Here is a 27556-nt window from a genome sequence, read left to right as displayed (position 1 = left end):
GTGATATCGTTTCATTTCATAGAGCAAGACACTCGACCCAAAACTGCCTAGTTCTATCTCTTTGAAATAAAACGTAAAACTCTGGTCCCTTGATGGTCTTCCTGGTGTCTTGGCCCCAGGGCAAGGGCTAGCCAAGTACGCAACTAAGTGATGGGACTCTGGCTGGCCAAAAACAGGGTCTCTGAGCCAATTGAACACGATACATTGATTTGGCATGTTTGGCCACAACAATCGACAAAAGCCATGATCTTGCCCTCTCGGATGGGATAGGCCCTCTACAAAAGCAAAGCCTCCGGGGGGGATGTCACTGTTTTGTGAATTGTAAAGGGATGACGACGACACCAGACTGTGTAGTATTTTACAGACACGGCACTCGCTGTACCGACAAGGGGAAGTAAATCTCAAAGATATCTCACTAACTCTTATCGACTGTCAAGCAATGTTAACCCAATTGACAGAGTAAATTTTTTGAGTTCATCAATAAAAACAAAAAAGACATGTGCAGATGTGTGCTTTTTGAGCAAACCTTTATTTCAGAAAAGACACTCCTAGATGTGTGATTACTCATAAATGGAGCAATGGCAGACACGCCTTGGATAATTCTGCGGGTGTGAAGCGCAATACACCCCGAATTGGTGAGTGCTCGCAAAGCGGGGTTCATGGTAGCCAGACTGGTAAAGAAGAGTGACATCATGTGGTCGTACTGGTTGGCACACCAGATTCCTGTGTTTCCATTGGACAATAAAGTGATGAAGTTATGAAAATCCTCTTCTTGGTAGATATAAAAGTACTGAGAAACATCTTATTATCCTTTGGCCTAACAACCTGCAAAAACAATAAGGTTCATAAATCAAAATTGACCAAAATGACTGTCTCAGATATTTCTTTAAATCTTCGTAATGACCATTATTCCTAACAATGTGAACAACTGGCAATAATCTCCTGATTTCTTTTCTGGCTATCATTCACCTAAAGCCCAGGCCAAAGACATGGAATGTTCATGTGATAATGTCGTGTAGGCCTAATACACCACAACCACATGGTGGTCCCCCAGAACTGTTCAGGTTCTGTACGTACCCTAAATACGAACTGATTATTAGCCCAGGTGATCTTGTATGTAATAAAAATCATATTCAATTCATAACAAATTTGTTCACGTCTCAAGCAGCTAACAAGAAGGTTAAAGCAAAATGTACAGCACCTGGCTGGCTTCACAGTAGGTCTAAACCGTCCATGGTTTCAAAATGCACAAGAGCTGGTTGATGAATTGCTTCTAAATAATACTTGGATCACTGGGACTGTTGGGACCCCCCTCCCCCAGCAGGAACCCCTTCACAAATCCTATAGGGGGGCCTTCCTATTCTAAAATCTCCTATGCAACTCTGTAAACTACCAGTAACAAAGTCCACACGTGCGCATTCGTATTTCCCGCGTATAAAAACACGTGATCTAATGGTGGCGTCACCTGTTATTACTCGAAGAACTTCGACATCCCTCAATGTGTACATCGAGGATGTAACAAATCGCTTGGTTGGGATAGAAGTTTTTTCACTTTGTTACTTTTTGTTGGTTTTTGTTCAACAAAGTTAGTGAGCTACACGGATTTTGCTTAAAAACGTTAGAGTAAGTAGTTTCAGTCTACCCGGTAAATATCATGTTGTTGTCAATACTGTGGACGTCAAATTTTTGTCTTCACTGGCCCATGGCATTTTATGCTTTCTTTAGCAAGCATCTCATGTCATGATCCCATGCCCATGGTATCATGGTCATGATGATATGTATCATCTTATATAAGATATAAGATATCATAGAATGCATACTACATCTCAGGATGCAAATTTGGCCCCGTACATGACATGGTTCAGTTTGCGTGACATGACCTCTACTGTCTATTATTATTACTCTTGAGGCTCTAAAATGCAAGTCTCTTTCATCAAGGAAAAACGCTGTATTGCGCTCAACAAATGAACTGGTCTACTGGCTGCCAACCTTGCGTCCACCTGATTATGCATGATTTTCAGTTTAGCGCAACGCACTGTTCTCTTGGAGTGTGTGTTAGAGGTCGAGTCAGTTTCGTGTGAGCTGATGTACCCACTGTCTTCTCCGGGACCAAAGTTCCAAAAAGACGACCTTGCTTGCTCCATGGCTCAATGTAGGCGCTCCTATATGGTATTATATGTTAAAAGTAAAAAGTTAATGGGTCTTGTCGACGTAGAGAAACCAGGTGAAACGCATGACTGGTCAGGGCCCAAACATTGCAAACTTCTACGAAAATATTGATCCGGCCAGAGCTAATCCGGCTTCCACAGACCATGGGGGTCCATGGCAGAGCTATCACTTATCAGCATAAAATAAGCAACGACGACAGCATGATAGGAGTATTACTCCCCCTAGATATCAGATAGGATACGTTCTATCGCAGGTTGACTACCCAGGCAAGCCTGGTACGCATTTCCTCCTTGGTAAAGAGAAGCAAGTAGGGTCCCGTGCTTTGCCCAAACGCGCATAGATGAAGCTGTGCTGATCTGTACGAGTGTCAAACCTACGACCTCCTGGTCATGAGAACGGCGCACTCACCTGAACTACTCTGCCATAATCAACTACTCAAGAGCAAATTTTGGCCCCCAGGCACTAATAAAATGTGGAGGAAAAAGATTAGAGAGGTCAAATAAATGGAAACAACCAATTTGGGACCAAAACTAGTGTCCTTAATAGAGAGGTGTCTGCTAAGGGAGGTTCCACTGTACTTAAACTTCATTGAGGAGCCACAAAAGGCTCTGTCCTTCTCTAAGTTATTGAAAAAGGACAAATGTTTGAAAGTAAATGATGATAAAAAAGCATCATGGCATGAACCTTATGGAGGTATGGAGAGTGTCTGCAACTGGCTTGATAATTTGTAGTCCTGAGAGACCTGTATTCATAAGCCATGTTCTTGTCATCAACTCCAGATGGATTTTATGAATGACCAATGAATATCAAACAATTTCATTCTCTCGTTACAGAATGATAAATGTGTCCATATGGAATAGTGAACCGGTCCAACAATGACGTGACAATTCCAACGAGGATTATTTCGAATTACCAGCATAGGACGATATAACAGACTGCCGCGATGGCGACCGGTGATGATTCGGAGGCGACCGACTGGAAACAGCGGTACCTTAGTTTGGATGCGTCGCTGCATAAGTTCAAGGACCAGGCGTTGAGAATCAGGGAGGTGTTGGGTTCAAAGGTGAGTCATAATGACGTTTTGAAACTGCAGATATTTATAGCTACAACCTGCAAAAATTATCGCTGTGCGCTGAGTGACAAAAGGATCATATTTATCGTAGTTTGCAGCAACCACCGATTCTCATCACCGGCACCTGCACCGACACCTATGCATGTGTGTGATAATTATTATAATTCACAGCCGACAGTGATAAAAATTAGTTGTTAAACATGGTGACGAATTTCTTTCTTTGCCATTGTTTGCCTGTACCATGCATATTTTCCCCATGGTCTTGAAATCTAATTTGTGGTCATTCGATATCTTTCAGAACTACATAAATACAGTGAGACAATTATCTTGTGGTCGATTGTTATCAACTAGTCATAAAAAGCATAATAATAATACTTTGTCCTCCAACTCACTCGGTAATTGAGGTTAATTGCTTTAATTAATGAATCGTTTCCAATCATTCCCCTCTGTTGCTCCAGCCTCTTTTGTAACGAGAAGTTTTTCTGTTTGGTAACATTTCATCAAACTACTTGTCATGGATTTTTTTTAAATAGCCTACTTTACTTTACTCACCAGACACCAGTCATTAAATTCAAAGTTGTAACGTTTCTGTAACTTTTGTACAGTAAAGTAAAGTTTGTTTATTATAGTGTCACTCCTAATGAAAGGGCCAGCCAGCTTTGGCTTATGAGACACTCTTTACTTCCAAACTCCTTTCTCTGAGTCTAATGTCGTAATGAATGCCAGGCGCCTGGTGAGAAGGCAGTTTGTACCCTATATTTAACTAGCTGGCGGCTAACCAACTGGCCGCATCAGAAAGAGGTTACTAGTGGGCCTCGAAAACCTTCGACCTTCCGTTCACGAGGCGGACGCCTTAACCACTAGGCCAATGAGATCGGTGAATAACACGGGAATGATTTGTTGGCACTTAGCCGCCCGGGGCTGCCTCCTCAAACATGTCTAAGCCTCATTACTAAATGCTCCTGGACCTCACCTTGACCTGACTGGCATGGTTGGACCTACCAGGAGCTGGGGCCCCACCAGCGTACTTAGCGTCACGAGGACACATAAACAGGTGCACCAAGGCAAAGTCAGGATCCACAAAACCCTAAAATTATGATATGTCGAAGAAAGTCACTCAGTCAAACAGCATCCTGAACTCCCTTCAGATATAGCCGGGAGATGCCAGATCCTTGGTGGTCAAGATGTTCCAATGTGTGTCCAATGCCAAACTGAACCCATTGCTGAACAGACTTTGTTTTCGGCCAAGATTTTTCCACAAAATCGAAGGAGAAATTTATCGATTTGTTCATTGATAAAACTGTCATGGATTGCTTCTGATCAATGTCTTAATCTATTGCGATTATTAACACAGACACCTCTCATTTATCAAAGCTTGAGCATGTCTGATACGTCTTTTAAATGGGACTATTATCGAAACGAACGTCTTGAAATAAAAATGGGTACTATAATCAAGCCGTTCATCATTTGCTATCATGTTGTTGATCTTCGACTCATCCTGGCTCCATGTGGCTTATATCTCGACTATGTTGATAACATGGATGATCAGTATTTGTACCAGGGTGACCCGTGAAAATTAAATTTTCATAGGTGTATATATGATTTCTTGGCGTGGGGAATGTTGATTGCGAATATGGATGAGCTCCATGTGTGTTTGGTGTTGTCCTAACACAACAAAATCATGTGGATCATGTTGTCATCGTGGACTATAGAGCTCTGTTGTACATCGTTGTAACAGGGATGTTATTTGTGACAGATATTGCCACTCAGTATGTTGAATGTAACAAGAGATGTTACTGCATGACCAGAACTGCAGCGTGCCTTCATCATTCATGTTCTCCTTTGAAGTCTTCACCTCCTCTGTGTGTGATGATGTTCAAATGCCATATTGTACATTGATCTCCGTATCCTGGGGCAGTGAGTGCACTGGTCCACGATTGATCGAGACATTGAGTCTGATATCAGTCTTATATTGATCACATGGCCTTAGATGATCTTAAAAAAGTAACCCCACCTTCTATCTTGTTGGCATTTGTAATCCGCCCTCTTGTCAAAGTCACTATTTTTGAATAAACTTGGTAAGTCAGTGTGTTCTCGAAGTGTGCAATGCAATTCGTTTTAGTTTGATGTGTGGAATTTTCAAATGCTGGCCAAACAGTCCTTACCAGGCATGATAAGAGTCTAGAAGGATGACAATATGTGACCCGCTCTACCAAAACTAGGCGCTTGTCGCATCTGAACTTGACAGGTTGATACGGACTCGTTGTTCATTTCCCTATTGTAGACCTTTTGTGAAATGTGACCAAATCAGTTTGTAATAGATTTCACAAAAGGTCTACAATAGGGAAATGAACAACGAGTCCGTATCAACCTGTCAAGTTCAGATGCGAAAAGCGCCTAGTTTTGGTAGAGCGGGTCACATATTGGAATCTGGCATGAAGAAAGCATACGAGTTCCCAGAATCTCCAAGACAGAGTCTATAGCACTTTTAATTCATTGGATACCGATGTTGGATGTTGCAGTAATACTCAAAAGCATCCAAGTGTTTCAAAGGGGTATCAACTGGATACATAATGCCTTTCATGAAAACATCCATTTGATTTTAGAACCTAATGAATAACCAAATTTTGGGATTAAGGCATTCATATTCTACTCGATTTGATGTCTTCCAATGGTGAGCTATTCAAAATCAATTTGGATGGACGGTGGTATCATTTGTGCTCCATGGTGTCTGTGGACGAAATGATACAGTTTCTGTCGGACATTTCAGAACATGAGGTGAGAAGTTGGAGAGGATTTTGTGGGGAAATTTCAATCGTGTGACTGAGTGTTTTGGGTAGCAGGACTTGTACACGTATCAGATGTCAAGAGTCGAGAATGTGTTGACCCTGACATTTGTTCTTACAACAATACTAATTGAGGCCCCTAGTTCCATGTCTTTTGGTTACGCAACCCCCTCCTAAAGTCCTCGATACTGGGATCTTAGCTATCCAAGCCACAGGGAGCCTGGATGGTTGGGCATCGCCATCAGAATGGAGTCTTTTACATGGGTCAGTTTTGGCCTCCTGGTCCCAGTCATCTGGTGTTTTTACGATCGTGTTCCTATGTTTTAAACCGCGGTCCTGTGTCTTCGTTATGTGCACAAAGTGACAAGCAATATTACAAGCCTGTTGCCTGCGTCGATCCCCTGAGCAAAATAATTGCATTCAGCGCTCGCCTCCACAATTACATGTAGCTACCCTAGCCACGTCCCGCTGCAGCTCTCAGCATACCGATAACGACTGCGTTAATAAATTTGCTCAATCGATTGTGATAATTGCACTGATCATTGATTGAAGAAGACGAATTATTTTGTCACAATCAATGACTTCCCTAAGACACTGAAGAAATTGTCCTGAAACCATGCATTTGGCATTTCTTATCGGAAATCGTTTCTCATGGGAGGGAGCGATATTTTATTGGATTGTTGGCCATGGCAATGATAGTTACCATAGTTAGATAAGTATTTGGCTGATTAGATAATGTCATTTGGTCGTTGTGTAGTTGGCCATGTGGGATTTAGTTGGTCCGAAAAGGGCGAAGAGGAAGAAATTTGCTCTTCGTGGTTTTGAGAGAAAGAATTCTGGAATAAGCCTGGAAATGAATTTAAAAGCGCTTTAATGGACCGTTGAGTTGTACAGTACGTCATCATCATTTGGCTCAAATGATTCGTGAAGGATCTGATACATGTCTTATAAGCTCAATCGGCTATAAAGGAACTTACATTCCTTATGTATTTCGTTTCTCTCGGAGGAAATTTCACATTTACTGAAGCTGTTGTTGATTATATTATTGATGCAGGTTATGCAGGGTCCAGTTAATTAGATAGGTGCATGAACCAGAGTCATGACATGGTAATTACGACTCGTTTTCCTCGGTGTGTAAATTGGCCAAAACCTTCTTATTCTTTGTTACAATATCGCCAGTGATTGTTGTTCTGTATTTTTCAGGTTGAAGAGTTGGAAAGATCAGAAGCAGTGGCCAATGAAAGAGCAGAGAAAGCAGAACAGGAGGTCAGTTGCATTCATTTCCTCTTATCCCCCAAAAGTGTTACTGTGGCTGCCCATTAGTTGGGGTATTAGAAAATGATCACACACGCAACCCTCCACCCTTTGGTAGTTATGCAGCTCTAGCACATGGCATGGGGTGCAGGCCATGGACAGAGCCAGTCAGGCCTGGAATTTAATAAGAGATGTGGCCCCAAAGAAATAAAGCTGCAATGCTGTGATATAAATTATCTTCAGCCATATCTAGGGTGACCCTCTGAGATTACAGCTGCATGAGGAACGCAAACAACAGTTCCTCATCTGAAGGCAATATGTCGATGTCGATGTCGACTGGCTTTCAGTGATAACTTGTTATAAAATTCATAATGTGATGGTCCAAAATTTGATTTGGCCTCGATTATAATGCAGTGGGAAAAACTGAAGTACCAGCAGCTGATGATGATATACGATGGTAGTTTCGATAGCGGTTGAAGGTCCTGAAGGTTATATATGCTGTGGCTTTTATGTAAACACTAACCAGGGTGACTTTGGTGCAAAATGAGTAAACAAGCGACTCGCAACACGTAACTTGCAGCCCATTAACTTGCCACCACAGATGTCAGTATCGTTAGTTTTAAAGAAATTATGTACAATAAAGCTGAAAATGTCTAAAAACACTGCAGTTTTCGTGCTGACAATCCAAGAAATTGACTGCATCTTCTGGGTAGAAACTCGTTAGTAAAAACATTGAACAGACATCCCAGCAATGTGTATTGGACATAAAAAAATTTTGTGGAGCACGGACATCTTCAGTTTATTGGCAAGTTATTGAGTTTCTAATGTTTTCTATTTCCCTATATCATCGAGCACTGCAGCGAGGCGTAGCGTCTGCAGTGAGGCAGGGCGTCTGCCTTGAATAATGTAACGGCAAAACAATCAGGTACACCTAGGGAGCAATGAAAACCATAGAGTGATCACACGGGTTGAATTATTCATCCAGCCATTTTGAAAACATGGCAAATGACGATCTATTCAGATTGACTTGGCTATGTATGGCAAGAATTAGTAAAGGCTAGGCTATATTAATTCTTGTTAAAGATGGTTAGGGCGACGGACCGGAAAATTTTAGGCAGGGAAAAGGAATATTGCCAGATGGGGAAATGTTACTTCTTGCCTGACTGGCGCAAGTACTATCATCATCATCATCATCATCAAAGCATCGTGGTCCTTTTGGATCTTTGCCACCTGAACAATATGTGACTCGTGCACCAATTTAGTTCTGAAAAATTATTCAGGAACATCTTTTCAATGGTCTGATTCGATGATTTGGCAATTAGGGAAACACAGAACCCATGTGTGTGGCCAAAATTGATTCGACTCCTTACCACCTATACCCGGTTATTGTTTCACCGATCTAGGGGCTGGACTGGTTCTGAATATTCGCTGTGAGCTAAATATCATGCATACGGTCGGGTTGTTTGATGCCATGTTCCCAATTTCGATTTGCTGTCGGTGTGCGACACCGAGTTATCCAATGCCAATGACATCATGCACTTGAATGGCCTTGATTTCGATTCTGTAGTAATATATCAACCGGTCTCAAAATGGATCTTTGAAACTGGAGTATATTGCCAAATCACGCTAATTGGTTAGCTTTAATCAAGGAATGTTAATGATGCATTGCCATTGTCGCCATTCTTAAACGATACTGGTGTAGCGGTATTTAGGAAATCAATAGCGGGGAGGTCAAGTGGCCTATTAATAGAAACCGCGGTGAGGAGATTCATTTGCCATGGGATTGCTATTTCTGATTGAATTATTTAACCCTCTGTTACGTATTCTGTGAAATGGTCATGAAACATTGCATGTTCTGCATGTTCTGTAAACTGTGAAATTTTTCACGAGCGTTTTATTTTTCAAGTTTTCCTCTGAATTTTCAGGATGATCTTGCCTGTGGCAGCTTTTAGTTAAAGCGAAATGTTGTTTCACCTTGAACTTTATGGTCGTGCTCAGTTTCCAGTTTCATATATTTGCAGGTGAAAGTACTTGAGCAGCGCCTAATGTCTGTCGGATGGAAGCCAGAGGACACGGACAGCCGCGTCGAAGAGCTGGAGTTCCTCTGTCGTGACAAGGACAACCTGATTGAAGACTTAGAACAACAACTGCAAGAGCAGGTGAGTAACGTTTTCAACAACTTTGTCCTTAAATTCCACTAAGACTGGGGAAGATTCCCTTAGACCAAAACCGCAGGAGGTCGAATGGACTGCAGTAATATTCAAGGAAAAAACATGATCCATGTGATGCTGAGCCATCTTGGAGCAACCAGTATGCGAAAGTGCAGAAAAAAATTGTGACATTAATCGGAAGCCAAGGGAGTATTCTGTGATATCAACTAATGAGGCTACAGGTTCGTCAACGAAAAATGACGAAAAGGGTCATGGTCTCCAGTGTGAGAAGAAAGAATGTGACAGCATTGCAGAGAGGCCACTGGGAATTGATGAGGTGATTGCTAGGGAATTTCCAGCTGGGCTTAGATCGGGGAAGAGCAAAAAGGATAGGCCCAGGCCAATTATTGTGGATGAGAATAGTGGGAAGGAAAATGATGAAGTTATCAAGGTAAATGAGTAATCCTGTTTGATACTGCGTGAGATACTTTTATGTTTATAGTTGCAGTTGCTCTGTCTGCCTGCCTCGTTTGATGTGGAAAGTTGTTTAAACTTGCAATTTCTGATATTTTTGCTTTCGTGCATCCATCAGGAAATGTAATTGACTGCCAGCACTCGATCATGACTTCCTGCGGAAAACGTGTAAAGGTGCAAACTATGACTTTCGTTCTAGTATGTGGAAAGATGAATTCTTTCGCTAAATCTATCATCGGCAAGATGACAAACCTCTTCGGAAATATTAAACAATTTGTGTAGCGCCGATCTACGCTTCCTCGAATACCTGCTTGTTGATAAAAGGATGGTGCCACCTATGCCTGAGGTTAATGATCAAAGCTAAAGGCAATTTAACTTTGTCTAATCTTCAGACGATGGCTAATGGCAAACGATAACAAATCATTGACTGGAATCAACTTGATTGCATTTATAACATTAACCCACAAATATTCTGAAGCTACCACATTGCTAAGCTAAGGTGCTGATTATTGTTGCTAGGACCTGTGATAAATGATCACTACGATGTGCAACAAAAGGTGTCTTATCTGCTGGTAAGAGCTTGATAGTGAGGTTCTTACGATGATTACCGTACGAAAATCGCAAAAGTAAAAGCCTCTCAAAAATGAAGGCGTTTCTAGTATCATAACTTTCATATTCAACAAATTCACTGGAAACTTCTCTCAAATTCTCTTCCAGATATAGCTTGGTGACCGTGGTTCATCATCTTACCAAGAGTGCATGAGAAAGTGTAACATTTCCAACAAATGATAAATTCCGTGAATACCTCTGCACAATTTATCGGCAACTGGTTTGATAGTATGTGTCGTTTTTCCTTACAGAAACAGCTCCGATCCCGGGAAGCGAAAGTCATCGAAGATAAGGCATCGCAGATAAGGGAATGGGTCATATCGAGGTTAAGAGAGGTACGATATTTAACGCTTCCAATTCTGAGATAATTAATTGATTTTTCGATCACGGGAAGCATCAGCAGCCAACCTTGCCTTAAAGTCAGACATGCGTGTGATCAATGTGAACCCTTTGTTGGCTGTAAATTAGCCTTTAGATGAAAATCCAGAGAATGTTAGACTTTCTTTTGAAGGAGTCTTGAGAGAGGGCATAGAAATCCATGTGGAAATCCAGAGCATTTTGTATTGACATCACCCTTCTAGTTTAGAGGTTTTCCGTTCTCAAAATAACACGTGGCAAAGGGGGTTTACCATTTAAGAAGAACATGGTGCTACAGGGGGCTCCGAGCATACCAACAACGTCACCGGGTTTAGCCGAGTAAACAGTGGGTACCCACTTGATAGAAATGATACTCGACGATTCACGGAGCTTCCAGTTGCCTTGTGCACAATACTCATCTTGTTTTTAAAGCCACATGTATCCATTTCAAACCCAAATTCCAGTTTTTTAGGCAATTGAGAGGCCCCTTTTGGCACTATAAGACGGTTAAGTGTGATTTTGGTTTCATGCCATGCAACAAAGTCGTTTATTAGAATGGCCATTGCCATTAAGTCCTAAATTATTAACCCCGAATGCGTGTAAATGATGGCAAATGTATAAAATAGTGAGAGCCCTGTGCCTCATTAATTAATGCTATACATTGTTATTCACTTATCGAGGGAATTTCCCATTTAGACTGAATTAGCCACCACAGTTTAGTGGCTATTTATCAATGATACATACTTAACTTAATTGCAAGGGCTAAATTTAGCTTTCGGGGGTGAAAATGGTCATGACCTACTACTGCTCGTCCATGCCTGAAGGACACCCTCGGGTCTGACTAGTGCTGCCCTTAATAGAGAGGTGTCCTGATGAGATAGTTCAAATTGAATGGAAACTACCAATTTGAGACCATAACTAGTGACCTTTATGAAAGGGTGTCCTTAAAGGGACAATATAGGCAGCAGCTAGGCAGGCAAGATAAAGTTACACAAAGCCGCCAATAAGTGTCTCTCACATCTCACAGTACGTCGAAATGATTCACGCTTGTACGAGGGATATATCTAGTGCTAAGTCTGACATGACCAAGGGCCCTTACTGTGTATACAAGTCACTTGAAGATGGCCAAATTAGCCCCTCTCCTCCTGCCTAAAGTCCCCCTCTAATAGAGTGTCCTTAATAGAGAGTTGTCCGCTGAGGGAGGTACTGTATATGGTAAAGTGATACAATTATAGTCCCTGTACAATTATAGCCTCTGTAATCATTAACGTGTAGTGCCAGCTGTTTTCTACACTGTCAGGGATACAATGGTCTTTTTCCTCAAAATAAATTGGTGCAAAAGTTTTGCGGTCTACAGAAAACGTTTTGTACTTGTTTCAGCTCGAGTTACAAAACCAACAGTTGAAATTGGAGAGGAGGACGCTGTTTGAAAAGATTGAGATCCTGCAGTCGAGGATACAATCGCTCCCGCCTAGCCTAGCAAGGAAGATTCACCGCGCTAGTTTACAGGTAAGAATGCATACAGTTGGTTTCTAATTGGGTAGAAATATGAAAAATAAATACATTTTTCGTTTTGATTGGCCTCATTATGGAAGAGATAGTTTCATGATCGTAAGACACCTGATACTATAATCAGATAATCTGGTATCTATCTTATCAATAGTATGGGATCCCTCTGTGACAGAACCCCAGGCCCTACTGCGTGAAAACCAGTCTACAGGGAAATTTTGATGGTAGGCCTGCTTGGGAGTTAGAAATATGGTTAACACTCTTTCTTTGACTTTCTTGAGGCAGAATATTGACTAATTGGGGTTAAACTGCTTTGAAGTCACTTGGGCACAAATCTCAGTTTTAAGTGCAGTACAGGTAATTGATGTACCGTTAACGAGTGTCTGGGCCTTGAAACTTAGAGTAAAACAAAAGGTCAAAATGGTAGGGGTCCAATTATTTTCCTACATGTATAATGCACCTCATAACCCAGTTGTACGCGTTTGGTTGCAGAAATTGTTTTGTTTCACAATGATACCGGTTCCTGCTGAAGAAGTATTCTCCTAATTACTTCTGAGTCGCAGTTTTTTTGCACTATTTTATTTTGTAAATAATTGGCTTTTAGTTTTGTTTGTCTATTGTGATCGGTTCTTCTCCTGCACGACAAAACAAATGGTTTCAATCAATCAATCAATCAATCAATCAATCAAGCAATCAATCAAGCAATCCATCAATCAATCAAATTGTCTATGGCACAACTTTCCAGGCAAAAGAGTCTTGTTCAAGCCCACCCTCCCATCTGCTGCAGCTAGTTTCTATCCGCAAAGAAGATTTTTACTTCTGTTTCAAACTATTTCTCTAAACCTGATCAATGACCCTCTTTGATTTGACAGTGTCCAGCTTCCAGCTGCCTAGTCAGTATTCCGAGGACTCCACTCGAAGAAAATGCTCCAGAAGTCCCCAAGAGACCCTCATCGGCCATCTTGGAACTCTTCAGAAAGGAGCAGGAAGTCAATGTTGCGACGCCCCCTAGTGACCTTGAGGAGGAGGAACTTGATGCGGTCGAGGATTTACATTCCCCGCTTGATACGAACGGGAATATCGAGGAGGATATTGACCTTGAACCCGATTATCAGGAAATCGACGAAAATCACGAAAGCAAATACGAACCGTGTAAAATTCTGCCGCCAAGGATTAAAATCGAACGAAAAATATTTCACGGGCCACCCACGCATGAATCGGTCATAAGTTCAAGTACCGGAAACGGTAGCGACGAAATGATTCATCGACTTAGCCGCCATCATTATGACCAACGTATGGCACATTCTCCGCCCCTGTCGCCCCCTGCAGCATACACGCCCAAGTCATCGCCATTTATTCCCCCAGCCGCATCAGCAGTGCCACAGACTTCTCAAATTTCTCCGGCCAGTCCACAAGTTGTTTCCAGTTCCTACGCAGCTTACGCTAACAGTCGGAGTGTCTCTGCCATCGCCACGTTACCTCGTGTTAAAAAGGACCGAAAACCTCAACTGCCCGGGAATCGCCCGCAGTATTTCGAATACAAAATGCCGAGGCGGAGTCGTGATTCTAGTCGCAGAGTTGATTCAGACGGTATGTCGAGATCAAGGTCGGGGTCGCGACCGCCAACGCCGCCATTACATAGAATGCCTTCGTGGGTAAGTACAGCAGTACTTGAAATCCTAATTCCCCTAGAGGGGTTTTCCACTGCGATAGCCAAGGTGGCAAAACTGTGATCAGCCCAAGCAGTTTGGGAATTCAAATTACTCGCTGTTGCATTTGATGGGCAGTGAAAGTATTGCTGGAATGCTCCAATGGCTTTGTGACTTTAGCTTAGATGTTTAAGTGTACCCAGCCTCGCTTTTAATATTGTGGTTTGACCATCCAATTTCAGGAGACGCGGTTGTATGCCGCGGCCAACAAGGGAATGAAATGGAATGAGAGCGGTAAAAATGGTCTCTCGAGTCCGCAAAGTCCTGAAGATATGTACCACGATATCAAAGTTCCTGTGTTCACGAATGTAAAAGGGGTGCGTATTCTGATAATTTACCTCACGTGTCATCAGCTCAAGACAAAATGGCAAAGGTCCATGTGCGGACCAAGCTACCACCTATGATGATGATGATGATGATGATGAATAACTGGTAGTTGATTATACCCATATCGACTGAGCACGTTGCAGGTTTAATAATGCTACAGGTATTCTTGCATTGGTATTGACTCCTGGGTGAATTGAAGCACATGCAAGTGCCACAATCCATGACGGACTTGCTCATGGTTAGGGGCCTTAGCATGTCTTTGGGCCTCTTCCTCTTAGGGTTTGGCAAGCGCATCTAGTTCTAGTTTTGTGTCTGGGCTGAATTTGGTGGGACTGTAACCTCCTTTCCCCACACTTCAACCTTGACATCTAGATACCCCTGGCAAGGTCTTCTGCGCTGGGCATCAAACAGGATACTGGTACTGTCTTTGAGGATGTGGTTAGCAGTCCGTTACATGTGGCAAGCCTCCGGGTGTGGAATTACTTTTAACTCTCTTTGAAATCTTCCTTTCACATGTTTCAGCGTGCAGCCCAAATCAGAAATTCTCCGTTCTCTGGTGATAGTTCGTCCGACTCCTCAGACAATGATGAGCCGGGTGTAGCCATGATCACGTGTGGTGAGAGTGAACCAGCGATGACCGTAGCTGGGCCGAGCGGGTCCAAGATGACCACAAGCGTGACTGTGATGAGGCAGGTCAACAACTCGGGCGCAACAAAAAGGGGTAAGGAAGAGGAACGTTTGATTGTGGAGAGGCAGAAATTGGATAGCAACTCACTCCAAATGAATCACAAAAGGGGGTAAGGGGGAAAAGAGTGATTGTGGAGAGGCAGAAATTGGATAGCAACTCGCTCCAAAGGAACAGCAGAAAGGGGTAAGGAGGGGAAAGTTTGATTGTGGTTAGCAACTCTCAACTGTCCTGAGGAACAGCCCAGAAGTCTTGGCTTCATTTTAAGGTACAATCCTATCTGTCTTTGAAACAGATTGTAAGGTTTAACCATAAAAGATTCGAAAATATGTCATGTGGTTCTATCAGCTTCTTGAAAGCTACTTCTAACATGTCTAAATAAACAAATATTCACATTTTAAATTTGACACACGGCTATCTTTTCCAGTGGCATCTTCCCAGTCCATCAGTTCAGAATCCAGTGACTACTGCCTGCCCCCAGATGAGGTATCATTAGGAGGCGATAGCGACCATTCAGAACCTGAGCACAAACTTCTTAAGTTTGCTGCTCAGAATCTGAAAAAGGTAAATTGTCCAATATATATTTTCAACCTTGCAGCTTGAACTATACATGGCAAATCGCAATTTCAACTGAATCACGGTACAAAAAGATGTTAAAAGATAACAATGGGCTAAAATTATCATAGTTTGACCTAAATAAGTTTTGGGAGTTGGGGCAATTTCATCCCCCAGGGCCGATTTCACCCACTTTACGGTAGTATAAAGAAGTAAGAGCAAGATCTCTCTGGGTTTTTTTGCAGGAAAACCTTCAAAAGTCTGGTTATCTGACCAAGTTAGGAGGCAAGGTGAAACATTGGAAGAGACGGTGGTTCGTCGTGCAACAAGGGGAACTGTTTTACTACAAGTCACAGGTAAGACATAGAAAGTGCCAACTACTCGGATTTGAGGAACCCTTTCCTTGTACTGTTTGCTACATCTCCACTGGTGCCGATGCAGGATAAAAGCTGGGTCATAAAAGTAGATCGTAAAAGAACCAGCGATGGATAAAATCTTAGGCTGGCATGTTGAAAGTTACCAGGCTCCCAGGGCATCTGTGGAGGTTTTTGTTGCTGGGGAGTTCCTTCAGGTCTACTCTATAGTCCAGGGATGAAGCTGTTTGTACTCTTAAGAAACACTTCCCATCTACAGTATTCACAGGGTCCAGAATACCATATCTTTCTGTCACGTTTCAGAATGACATGTCTCGTAAGCCTCAGGGTCACATAGTCATGGACGGACAGACGCGCATCACAAGGTCAACAGAGGGTGTCAACACATTTGAAGTAAGTGGTTTGGCTTTTGCTTTACTGATTTCCCTCTTGGACAAACCAGGCGTTTTGCTCACCCTGCAGTTGGTCAGCTTTGATTGTTCACCAACAACTCTGACTTGATTTAATGGCATGGAATCCTATTCAGATTATATATATCACATTTTCCAAATTATTGGAGTCAGCAGAGGTATCAAAGAGTTGTTTGTACTTGGTCACAAGACTTAAAATAGCCCCTTGATGATATTTTTCTGTGCAATAATAGTATAGAATAAAGGTTTATCTTTTGAAGCATTTGCCATGATTTGTTACCGCCACCCCTCCTAGTTGTCAGCAGAAGAACCAAGATACTCTGGTCTGACTTGATTAGTCTTAAAAGGTAAATGTTTCGTGTAAAGATAAACCTTTATTCTATAAGGGCTGGATAGGTTAGTGTAATGATGTCACTTTCAACTTCAGATTGCGACAACTAAGAGAACCTACTACTTGATATCAGATTCAACATCGGACATGGAGCAGTGGATTAGGGGTGAGTGTCAATTCTTGGGTCGCTTTCCACAAAGTTGAATGGAAAGGCCTGGAAAATGTTTGACTTTTCCTGATCTCTTTAAAGAGTTCAGCTGAAGTCCTTAGCTGTTGCCATTGTATTTTGATAGAAGTCTAGGAGATGGCAGTCACTCACTTACTCACTTCTGCAACCAGGCAGTTCACCACATCCCTCTAGCATTATGGTCCTGAGCCATCTGTGTCAACACCTCTCTTATAACCCCAGCGCTCTCTGCATCGCAGGCTACAAAAGATTGGCAATGAACAATGGAATTATAACCAGACTGCAACTTAGCTTTTCCCACTTTTTGTTCCTTTGGGCTTTGCAGTTCCATTCCCATGAAGCATTGTAATGTTAATAAAAAGTAACCTGAAGTCTTCGTCAGGATGATAATTTGGAGCTGCGGAATACTAACATATTGTGATTATTTTTAAGTGTTGCAAAACGTGTTGAAGCGTATGGCTGCTCACATGGTGCTAGAGCAGACGAACGCCAAGATCATCATGCGAGGGTGGGTGACCAAGTCTAAGAACGGCATCAACAAGAAGTGCTGGTGTGCCCTCATGTCGAAATATCTCGTTTACTACAGACACCAGACTGATAGAGTGAGTAGAAGGCATTGGAATTCCATGGGTTGCTTTTTTGAGAGTTCAAGACTTGGGCATTGATTTCCAAACATTACGGATCACAGCTTTGTCATTAGGCCCTTTAGCTTCAAATGACATAGGAGTGCATCACTTATTTAGACATTGCACTTCCTCCCTGCTTAGAATACCTAATGAATCCTGTTATTTTCCAAAAAGTTTCTGGCAAATATTTTTGACAAAGAGATGCATATAGCTTCTTTATTTATGTTTGTAGACGTCATCAAAATCATCAGAGGTAACAAGATTATTAAATGTGATGTTCTTAACAATGTGATGATGCAGAGTTTTGTAATATGCTGTCAATCAGTCATTTTGTCTGTGCTGTTTTGAATATGTTCGCGGCTGTTTTCTGCTGTCAATTTTTTCCATCTAACAGTTGTCATTTGTGTGTTATCAGTGAGTAAAAGCATTGTCTGTGTGTTTCACCCTTTGAGAACCTCTACTAGAATAATCAAAAGGAACAATGGTGTTAAAAAAATCAAACCCGCTTCTCTCATTTCACCCCATCTGATCAGACATCTTTTCTTCCAGGTGCCATCCGGTCAGATCAACATGATTGATGCCCGTGTCGAAGAGCTGGAGAGGTCGTGGGACTCTGACGATTCTGATTCAGCAGATTCACCTCCCAAACACACCCTGGTCATCTGGCCGGCTCAGGAAGGACCCACGTACATTATTATACCTAGCAAACAAGAAAAAGTAGGTGCCAAAAAGTGCATATAAATTGTCCAGAGTTATAGAGTACCCTGTTGTGAATTTTAATGAGTCATTCTGTTAAGACTCGATCACCAATACCAGCTGGAAGTCAGAGTCGGATCTTTCTAATGAATTAGGATGTCTGTGCTGGTATTTCATTGACAGTCGGTTGGTGGATGTCTTGAATTTGGCTGTGGCCTTTAGGTCTTCCTCTGTTCCACAAAAATTTGACCAACTTTGCTGTTTCTTTGCAGGACAGCTGGCTATATCATTTAACAGTAGCATCAGGCGGAGGGATGGGCAACATCGGCACAGAGTATGAACAGCTCGTATCAAAACTCATGAACGCCGACGGTGACCCAGGTTGTATATACTGGAAGCACCCCTGTTTGCTGCATTCGAAAGAACCGATCAAATCACCTCTGACCACGTTACCCTCTGAAGATCTCCAGGCAAAGGCTGTTGATATGTTCAAGGTACGAATGTTTTGAAGAGTCGACCGTCTTTGATTATTGGTAATGCAGCATTTACGTATAGGATAGCAAAGACTCGGGTAAAATTGACCTTGTAAGGTTATACATCCATAGAATAGGGACTTGAGTACTGGTGTCACATTTGCTCTAAAGAAATTGACTAGTGTTGGACTCGACCTCACAGATTTTACCAAAACATGACGATATAATGTGGGAAATGTTTTTTGTGAATGCCCCCAATCAAGTGCATAATAATTTCTATCTCTTCATGTTATAGATCTTTCCAATTCCATCCGTTTTTTCATTTCAGTCTTGTAGCCTCTTCATGAACATGAGCATCGAATCGCCAGCCATCGACTACCATGTTAGCCTTGCCCAGAACATTCTACAGACGTGCCTTCAATATCCCGAGCTACAGAATGAACTCTATGCACAGCTTATCAAACAGACTGCCAGACATCCCGTTCAACATAAACATATTATGCCAGTAAGTGGAATCAACAAATTCCCGGAGTTATATGACCCTTCAAACTGCCATAGCGGACAGCTCTAGGACACACTATTTTTGGTCCAAAATTGCTCCTTTCTACTCAATTTTCCCTCTGACACCTCTCTATTAAGAACAGCAGGTGTCAGTCTCGGGATGTCCTTAATAAAGAGGTTCTACTGTATATATTTTGCCCTTTCCACTCAATTTGACCTCTCTATTATGGACACCTCTCTATTAAGGACAGCACGTGTCAGTCTCGTATTGTCCGTAATAGAGAGGTTCCACTGTATATATTTGCTTAGTCACTTCCAATTACTCCTATTTCAGAGTATCCTCCTGTGTGGTTCCCAGTCGTGGTTCCTGTGCGACGCCTCCCCGACGTCTCCGACCAATTCCTTCATAGATCTAAGTGACGCCAAAACCAATCCCTCCACTCAGGTGTTCCTGCAGGGCTGGCAGCTACTGGCCATGTGCGTCGCCCTCTTTCTTCCGAAACAAAGTATTCTGTGGTACCTTAAGGCTCATCTGCAGAGAAATGCGGACCCAAGGTATGTTTAGTTGATACTCTCAGGCCTTCGCCAATGCCAGATGTGCATGAGCCCGAGTTAATTCTTAAACTGTAATATCTGAAGGCACAGTTGTGTGGAAAGCTTTCTTCAGGGACTTTTTTGAAGGACCACTGGTATTAAATCATGTATAGTCATGAGAGTAGGAGCTGTATAACAATGTATCTTACACTCATATTTCAGAAATGAACCGGGAAAGTATGCGGTATTCTGCCAAAGAGCCCTGGAGCGCATTTTACAGAACTGTGGTCGAGAAACGAGGCCGTCCAAGATGGAAGTGATGTCGATATTGTTGAGGAATCCCTATCATCATTCCTTACCAATCAGCATTCCAGTACATTTCATGAATGGAACATACCAGGTACAGATGTTGAGAAAAATACGAAGCAATCTGCTGCGATACTTCTTTGGCCGTAAGAATTAGAGTCAGTGTGACATGAATAAGCTTGGTATTCGTGTGACTACAAATAGACGTACTCCTTTGAAGAGTTTGAATCAGTTCTTTGATAGAGCACCCGCTTCCTTTCCTCTAGGTTGATACGTACTCCATCGTTCATTTCCCCAACAAGCTTACAATCGATATGATAACTTTTCTTCAGGTTGTGAGTTTTGATGGTTCGACCACAGTCCACGAGTTTATACTGAATCTCATTAAAATAGTGAACGTTCGCGAGTTCAACCAGTCAGGATTCGCTCTCTTCTCTGATGACCCGTCGGGGAAAGATCTCGAACATTGTCTACAAAATACCAGAAAGGTAGGATTACATCTTCTTCTGAAGCATACAAAGTACAGGCAAGCGGGCCTAGGAAAATATCAGGGCACTGTCTAAAAATACTAGAAAACAGTAGCAGACCTGGGGAAGGAAAAAGGCTGAGGTACATGGTGTTGCCAGCAATCACCACTTTGGTGGCTCAGACACATTTTAAGTACCAGATTGGGGAGGTTGCCCAACAAAATATTGCTTTCTTACCAGATATGAGGGCCTCAGTTCTCATCACATTCGAAGAAAGAAGCTGGGTTTGTTGCCCTGCTCAAATAACTTGAAGTTTTTCTGATCAACATCTCTATACTTTCAGATCTGTGATGTTATCTCTCAGTGGGAGCAGCTGTACCAAGAGCGTCAAAAAGAAGGTGCTGAAATAAGTAAAACAATTAAACTCATTTTTAAGAACAGGTAAGAAAAACTTACGTGAAATTCCTCTTGCTGTCTGTATCGTATCAACGTCATTTCATTGCAGAACTAGGAACGGTCTGTGGGGTTATAGTTGGTGGTGATTGATAGCTGAAGGTGGGGTGGAACCATTGGTACATGTTAAAGGGGGGCTATAGGAAGGGTCTAAGGAGTAGCGTTCACAATTTTTTGGTGACTTGTACGCATAGTTAGGGGCCTGGGTTGTTCAGCCTTGACGTGGGCATATTTTCATGGTGGCGGGGCTGTTATGTTTTGTTTTTTGTAAAGGCCCAGGTGTGTGTGTCAACTGGGGAGCCAGGTAGGGCAGGGACTGGGGCCCTGTGAGCGGTTGTCTCAATGTCCATACATAAACCTTTGCTAATTTTGACCATCTTTGCGGCCTTCATGGAGTTTAAGTTCTTTAATCATTTACATCCTTTCAGGTTATATTTCCGTAACATGATCAAATGGGAGACGGATAAAGAACGTCTGCTGTTGTGTTACCAGGTGAATGAGGATATCGTGAATGGAAAGTTCCCACTCAACAAGGATCTCGCGATAGAACTCACATCACTCATGGCTCAGGTACATCGAGTATTTTGTATTCTAAGCTAATCCAAGGGGGCGGCTAGGCCAATAAGTCCATTCAGGGCCCACCATAGGGGCTGGCAACAAAAAAATCAGCCAAAGTTGGAGTCACAGGGCCCATTTGGTATTTTGCTAGGTGTACCACCACCTAAGACTAAGAGCAAACCAGAAGAAGGTCAAAAATAGGTACCAAGAGAATGACATTGGGAAGCCAGTAATAATATTGAAAGGTTTCGCTTTAATTTCTTTCCCTTCAGATCGAGTACGGTGACTCTAAGGTGGGCGATGGCATGACTGGACCCCAGGCAGCTCAACATTTGCATTTAGTCATGGAGAGGTTTTACCCGAGGCGGTACAGCAAAGGTGCCACGGACCACGAAATGAGGTAATATGAGATAGACCTCATATTTGCCAAACGTAGACGAAAAAGTTATTTTTCAGACACAGCATATCACTTTTTCACCACCCTGTGTACCAGTTCCCCACCGTTTCCTAGTAATAGCCACTTTTGAGTAACATGCCACTGCAAATGCACAAAGCAACTGTATTGAGTCACTGCCCTGGTGTTATGTAGTCCGCTTGTATGTTGTGGGGTACACTTCTCTCCTGTGCTTTAACCTCAGGCCTTTTTTCGGAGCTTTTGTGGCCGGAATGAATTTTTGAGTGGATTAAAACGGTGGGACTGGATGTAACCATCAATTTCAGGTAGGTTTAATGAAAATCCAAGAGCAGCTGTGAAAATGAGATCGATATGTGACATTTCTCAACATCTTGAAGCAACTATAGGCTCCCAAAATCAGGGTTTACAGCATACAATCCTTAAGCAATTGCATAAATAAAGACCCTTATGATTCTGTCTTTTCTTTGTTACTGTTCGTACTCCGTTTACAGACCAAAGTGACCCTGCATTCTCAAATTGTAGACTCATTCTAATGTTCTGTTCTTCCAGAGAGGTGTTGGAGAGGATCATTACAAAGTGGATGACCCTGCGAGGATGCTCGACCGCTGATTGTGTCCGTGCTTATCTGACTGCCGCCAGGAAATGGCCGTTCTTCGGTGCCAGGCTTTTCTCTTCACGGGTAAGCATGATAGTTTACAACGAAATTTGCTAGTAACAAAGTTATGAGTCTACTAGGTACAAAGTTATGAGTTCTACTAGGTACAAAGTTATGAGTTCTACTAGGTACAAAGTTATGAGTTCTACTAGGTACAAAGTTATGAGTTCTACTAGGTACAAATTTATTAGTTCTACCAGGTACAAAGTTATGAGTTCTACTAGGTACAAAGATGAGTTCTACTAGGTACAAAGATGAGTTCTACTAGGTACAAAGTTATGAGTTCTACTAGGTACAAAGTTATGAGTTCTACTAGGTACAAAGATGAGTTCTACTAGGTACAAAGATGAGTTCTACTAGGTACAAAGTTATGAGTTCTACTAGGTACAGAATTATGAGTTCTACCACAAAGTTATAGTTGGTGGTTGCTGGAATGGCTTGTCAAGGGACATGGCACATGTAGTGTCTCAGATGGCCTACGGCATCATGGGGATATCTTGAATCCTTTGCTGAAGTGTGGTGCGAAATTTAGCTTATTTACACTTAGCTTTGTGTTAGGTATTTGTCACTTTGTGACTTATGACCTCAAAGAGTATGTTACTGAATTGGGTACAGTACTCTCCTCAAAACCTAGTGCTGTCTAGAAATGTATGAAATCAAGATTATTATGAAAACACTTGCCAAATATTTTTCAAATTCATCAAATTTTAAAAGAGTTGCAGTGTATCTTTATAACGATTTGAATTTTTTTCAGATGAAGACAAGTGGAGAAACCAACCAGGTATGGTTGGCCATTTATGACGATGGAGTGAGTCTCTTGGAATATTCAACCATGGTATGTTATACTTCTGTGAAGCCTCCCTTGATAGTGATATCGATTTTGTGCTGGTTCCCTGTGTCTAGTGTCTATGTCAGGGCAAGCAAAAGACCCCCCCCCGCAAAAGACCTCCTTGCGACTTGGCTGTTTGAATTCGTTGTACATTCTCAACTGTTGAAACCTTTTAGCAAAAGATAAATAGCCTAAATCGCAGTAGTTGTGTTCGAGCTTCTCTATTTGAGATAACTTTCATAAAAGAATTTTTTGTAAAATTTGAGATAACTTTCATAAAAGAATTTTTTGTAAAATTTACAGAATCTGGTTACATCGTACGATAAGAAATCCATTGTGACGTTTGGAGGTTTTAAGGATGATCTGATGATAGTCATCCACCGGCCTCCGCCAAATAGGAGAAAGACGGAGAAATTCCTGTTCACCATGTCCAAACCTAAGGTATGTTGATGAAAAAAAGTTTAAAGGAATGATATGTGCATGAGCCATGTGGATCAGATGAAGTTACACAAAGTCACCAATGTGTTTCTCTTCTACATTGTATCTCACACATGTCACAGTAAAATCGATTGATATTTGATGGTTGATGGTTTAAACAGACACCGATTGCCTTGGAAACGGTTTCTGTCACCCTTGTCTAAACTCGTTAAATCCCAAACAAGACCTCTCTTGTACTCTTATCACTTCCTACTATTTCTGATTGCATTTGCAGATTCTCGAGGCCACGCTTCTCATGGCAAGCTATGTCAATGTCAAGCCCCGTCGGCCGTCATTCGCCACCACATCAGAGCCAAGGACACCAACAAAATCCTCACATTCAACCAGTTTCAGCCTCCCGAAACCATCCGTCATCACAGATTCAGCAACTTTTTGATGTGCTGGTTTCATGTCGAATTCTACGCTGGTGATTTCTGTTAAACTGCCAAGGTTGGTCATTGTCAAGGGGATGGTCGATGCATCGTCACCAATTAAGTAAAAAGACTTTTTACATCCATCCTTGTCATAGTCATAACCTTTGTGATGCCTATTTAGGATTATGGAAGAATACACCAGCAATGACCAATACTGGGTAGGCCAACTCATTCAATATTTAGAAAACCATCTTAAAAAGCCATTCAAACAACTCTGCTGTGTCAAAGAAGTTCGATGTTCTCTTTGGATCCTAAAGTTTTTGGTGTGTTTTTTTAGTGTATGCTGAAGAAAACCGCTAATGTTTAGACACAATATATTCTGGTTAGAATTACGAATATGCAGGTCATTGACCCAACATTTCGTCACAGGTCTGAAGCAGTTTGCAAACAATTCTGGTCTGGAAAATGTTTCAGTGAAAGGGAGTACGATAAATGAAATGCTGGATACATTTGTATCAATGACACTGTTTTACAGTTAATTATAGCAGTTTGTGTTAAATATTCTAGTTATTTAGCCATTTGTGTTCATTTTGGTGTGATCATTTATGCATGGTGAATAAAAGTGGGTAACTTATATCTTGTTTAAAAATTATAGTGTTGTAGATAGTAATACTCTAGTATCATGTAGAATTATTCTAATTTAAAAAATCACTGGTCTCCGAAATTTGCCAATTTACAAAAGTGTTATAACAGTCCAAGGGCAACTAACTGTAATGGGTTCATGTTATCTCTGAGCTACACGGAAATGTCAGCGAACTACAGCTAAGGGTTCAAAACCATGAATCTAGTTTACTGGCGAGTCCCATATCGTGTAGCTCTATGTTATTTCGGCCAAACAGAGCATACCTTTAAATGGGAGTACATGTATCTGACACATTTTCTAAAATTTGTTGATGAATTTGAAATGAAATTGTTCATGAATTGTCTTTCAGGTTTCTCAGGTATCATAATAGTAATACTGTTCATTGTTGTGTTGATAGTTTTCTAGACGAGATGTGGTTTTAAGGCGTTACACCACAGACGGGCAAAACCATTTTCCAGACGGGAGTCCTAGTAGTGCATGTAGTGCAATGCATTAGGTTCCACCAGATGGGCAAAACCATTTTCCAGATGGGTGTAGTGCAATGCATTGGTACTACGGGTACAGGTGATCCCCTATTGGGCAGTGCCCATTCACTCAGTCCCTGGGAATGGATTTTACCTGTTTTGTCCTGTACTCTAATGCTTATGACAACAACATCTCTTGCATCTTCATTGAAATAGTTTCTGACTGTGATGTGTGATGTTTGGCTGTAAATCTCTGCTAAAAAGTTAAATAGGTGAAAATTATAACGGTCACAAAATGTTTATCATTCTCGAAACGATGATGTGATGGCATTTGAAAATTTAGAGTGGAGTTTCAAGTTCTGTTTTAATCGTGTTAACTAGCAGAAGTGAAGTTACGCCATTGGAGTGAAAAGTACCTTTAGTTAAATCAAACTGTGTTGCTTTAAATGTGCGGTGGTACTTGAACTTGAAGTGTACTTTAGGATATTAAAGTGTGACAATAGTTTCGTACCTTTTACTCCAGCAAAAATGCTGTCCTGCGTGTATCATGTGTCAAAAATGATGTGTCAAAATTCAATATGAACACTTAAGACTGGAAGTCATTTTACAAAATGATATATTTGATGGTTGTGAAAGTTTATATCAAAATCCCATTTTCTCCCGATTTTGGTAGTCCATGAACATATTGATATTAAAAATTATCGAATGAACTCAGAAAATATGCAAAAATAAAGATGCTGACTGTATATTTCAGTATTGTTCATCAAGAAGTATGATTGCAGATGTCGAAATGACAATTGCAAGATTTTAAAATTGCTTTGGTTTCAGGTTGATGTTTCTGCAGCTGATAACTCATACAATGTAGTGAGTGTAATCGTTACGTATACACTGTATGTAAAGTGTAAACAAAATGCATATATCCACCATGTCCGTCGAATCTGAAAATATTTGTGCAGACCCATGACAATTCTGGTTCCGGTACAGTTTGTCACATTCCATATGGGCCGCGCGTTGGCCGATCCTGCATTCATGACGCGCCGCACCCACAGTCACGACGTCGGAGGTGATTCCCATTGTTTCCTTCCTCGTGACGCAATTATTTTATGACGTCATGAGCCATTGACCATTCACACAAGTAGATTTATTCGCACCGGCGCCACTGAAGTGCGGGTGTGGGACATCATGTATTTAAAAATCGTCTGCTAGGACATACAGTTGTGTGAGTTCACTAGAGCTTGCTCTTTACGTATTATTCCTGTGGGTAAAGATTGATTCAGTTGATGTAGAAATTTTCATCACAAGTGATGTTTAGTAAAGGCTTCCTCTTTAATATGCAATGTGCAATGCAAAAAATATAAATTATTAACCGAGTATGCAAAAGGCGGGGCGGGGCTAAGATAATCATGCAAATTCCTCTTGATTTCCTGTACTGTTAGAAGTTGCATCAGTGGTATTTGACTCCCCTGTGAACTCCAACATTCACATGCAAATTCCTGGTTCATCAGGATCAACTTTTGGTCTTTTGACTATACTGGATTGTCTCACTATACAATTATTTTTATGCAAGAAGAGAAATTAATGAATTTGTGTCCCTCAGCCAAAAGTTATGTGTTGGTATTAAAAAAGGTTAAATCAATAACTTACTTCGACATGTTTTGCCTTTATGTTTGAAAAACAGGTATGATATGGTCTTTAGTGTGTGTGTGTACTGTATGAATGATACAATAAACTATTTTTAAGATTGAAACATTGATGTTTTCTTCGTTAGGTTAATAAAATGTACCATTGCATGTCTGTTCTGTACCTTAAACCTCCTATGCACTGACCTCTACATGTAGTCTGGGGAAACCAACTGCTCTCTGCCTCAAATGGAGAGTAAAAATAACGTCTATGGAAGTCATGCTCAAAGCCAAGCCTCCGTTCCCCGATTGCCACCAACACAGTGGCGGTACAAAAGGCGTATCCCTGGAAACTAAGCTGTTTGTTGGGCTCGTTCCTTTGCAAGGCCTAAGGGCATAGACTTCCCAGGCGACTTCCCAGGCTGTCTGATCAACTTTGCTTGAAATGTTTCGAGGATATCGTCACAATATCCATCAGAACTCCACGAACACGGATGAGGGCTCTTAC

The 27556-nt window shown here is 41.6% G+C and overlaps 1 protein-coding gene across 1 annotated transcript; it reads left to right on the top strand.

The window, feature by feature from the left end:
- The first annotated feature begins 1530 nt into the window (after nucleotides 1–1530).
- On the top strand, nucleotides 1531–27176 carry LOC135485647 (pleckstrin homology domain-containing family H member 1-like). Its single transcript, XM_064767937.1, has 27 exons — nucleotides 1531–1623; nucleotides 3003–3232; nucleotides 7231–7293; nucleotides 9303–9440; nucleotides 10766–10849; nucleotides 12252–12380; nucleotides 13253–14035; nucleotides 14272–14406; nucleotides 14939–15137; nucleotides 15529–15665; nucleotides 15902–16012; nucleotides 16334–16423; nucleotides 16868–16937; nucleotides 17391–17560; nucleotides 18134–18301; nucleotides 18553–18774; nucleotides 19082–19258; nucleotides 19589–19809; nucleotides 20011–20188; nucleotides 20427–20582; nucleotides 20905–21002; nucleotides 21443–21584; nucleotides 21845–21972; nucleotides 22537–22666; nucleotides 23397–23477; nucleotides 23775–23912; nucleotides 24184–27176. Exons 2-27 carry the CDS (start codon nucleotides 3113–3115, stop codon nucleotides 24343–24345), a joined length of 4230 nt encoding a protein of 1409 aa, XP_064624007.1. The 5' UTR covers nucleotides 1531–1623; nucleotides 3003–3112; the 3' UTR covers nucleotides 24346–27176.
- The last annotated feature ends 380 nt before the right edge of the window (nucleotides 27177–27556 follow it).

Source organism: Lineus longissimus, chromosome 3 (assembly GCF_910592395.1).
Source record: "Lineus longissimus chromosome 3, tnLinLong1.2, whole genome shotgun sequence".
NCBI lineage: Eukaryota > Metazoa > Nemertea > Pilidiophora > Heteronemertea > Lineidae > Lineus > Lineus longissimus.
The sequence above is the reverse complement of the archived record's forward strand: the minus strand, read 5'-3'. Positions and strand labels throughout refer to the sequence as shown.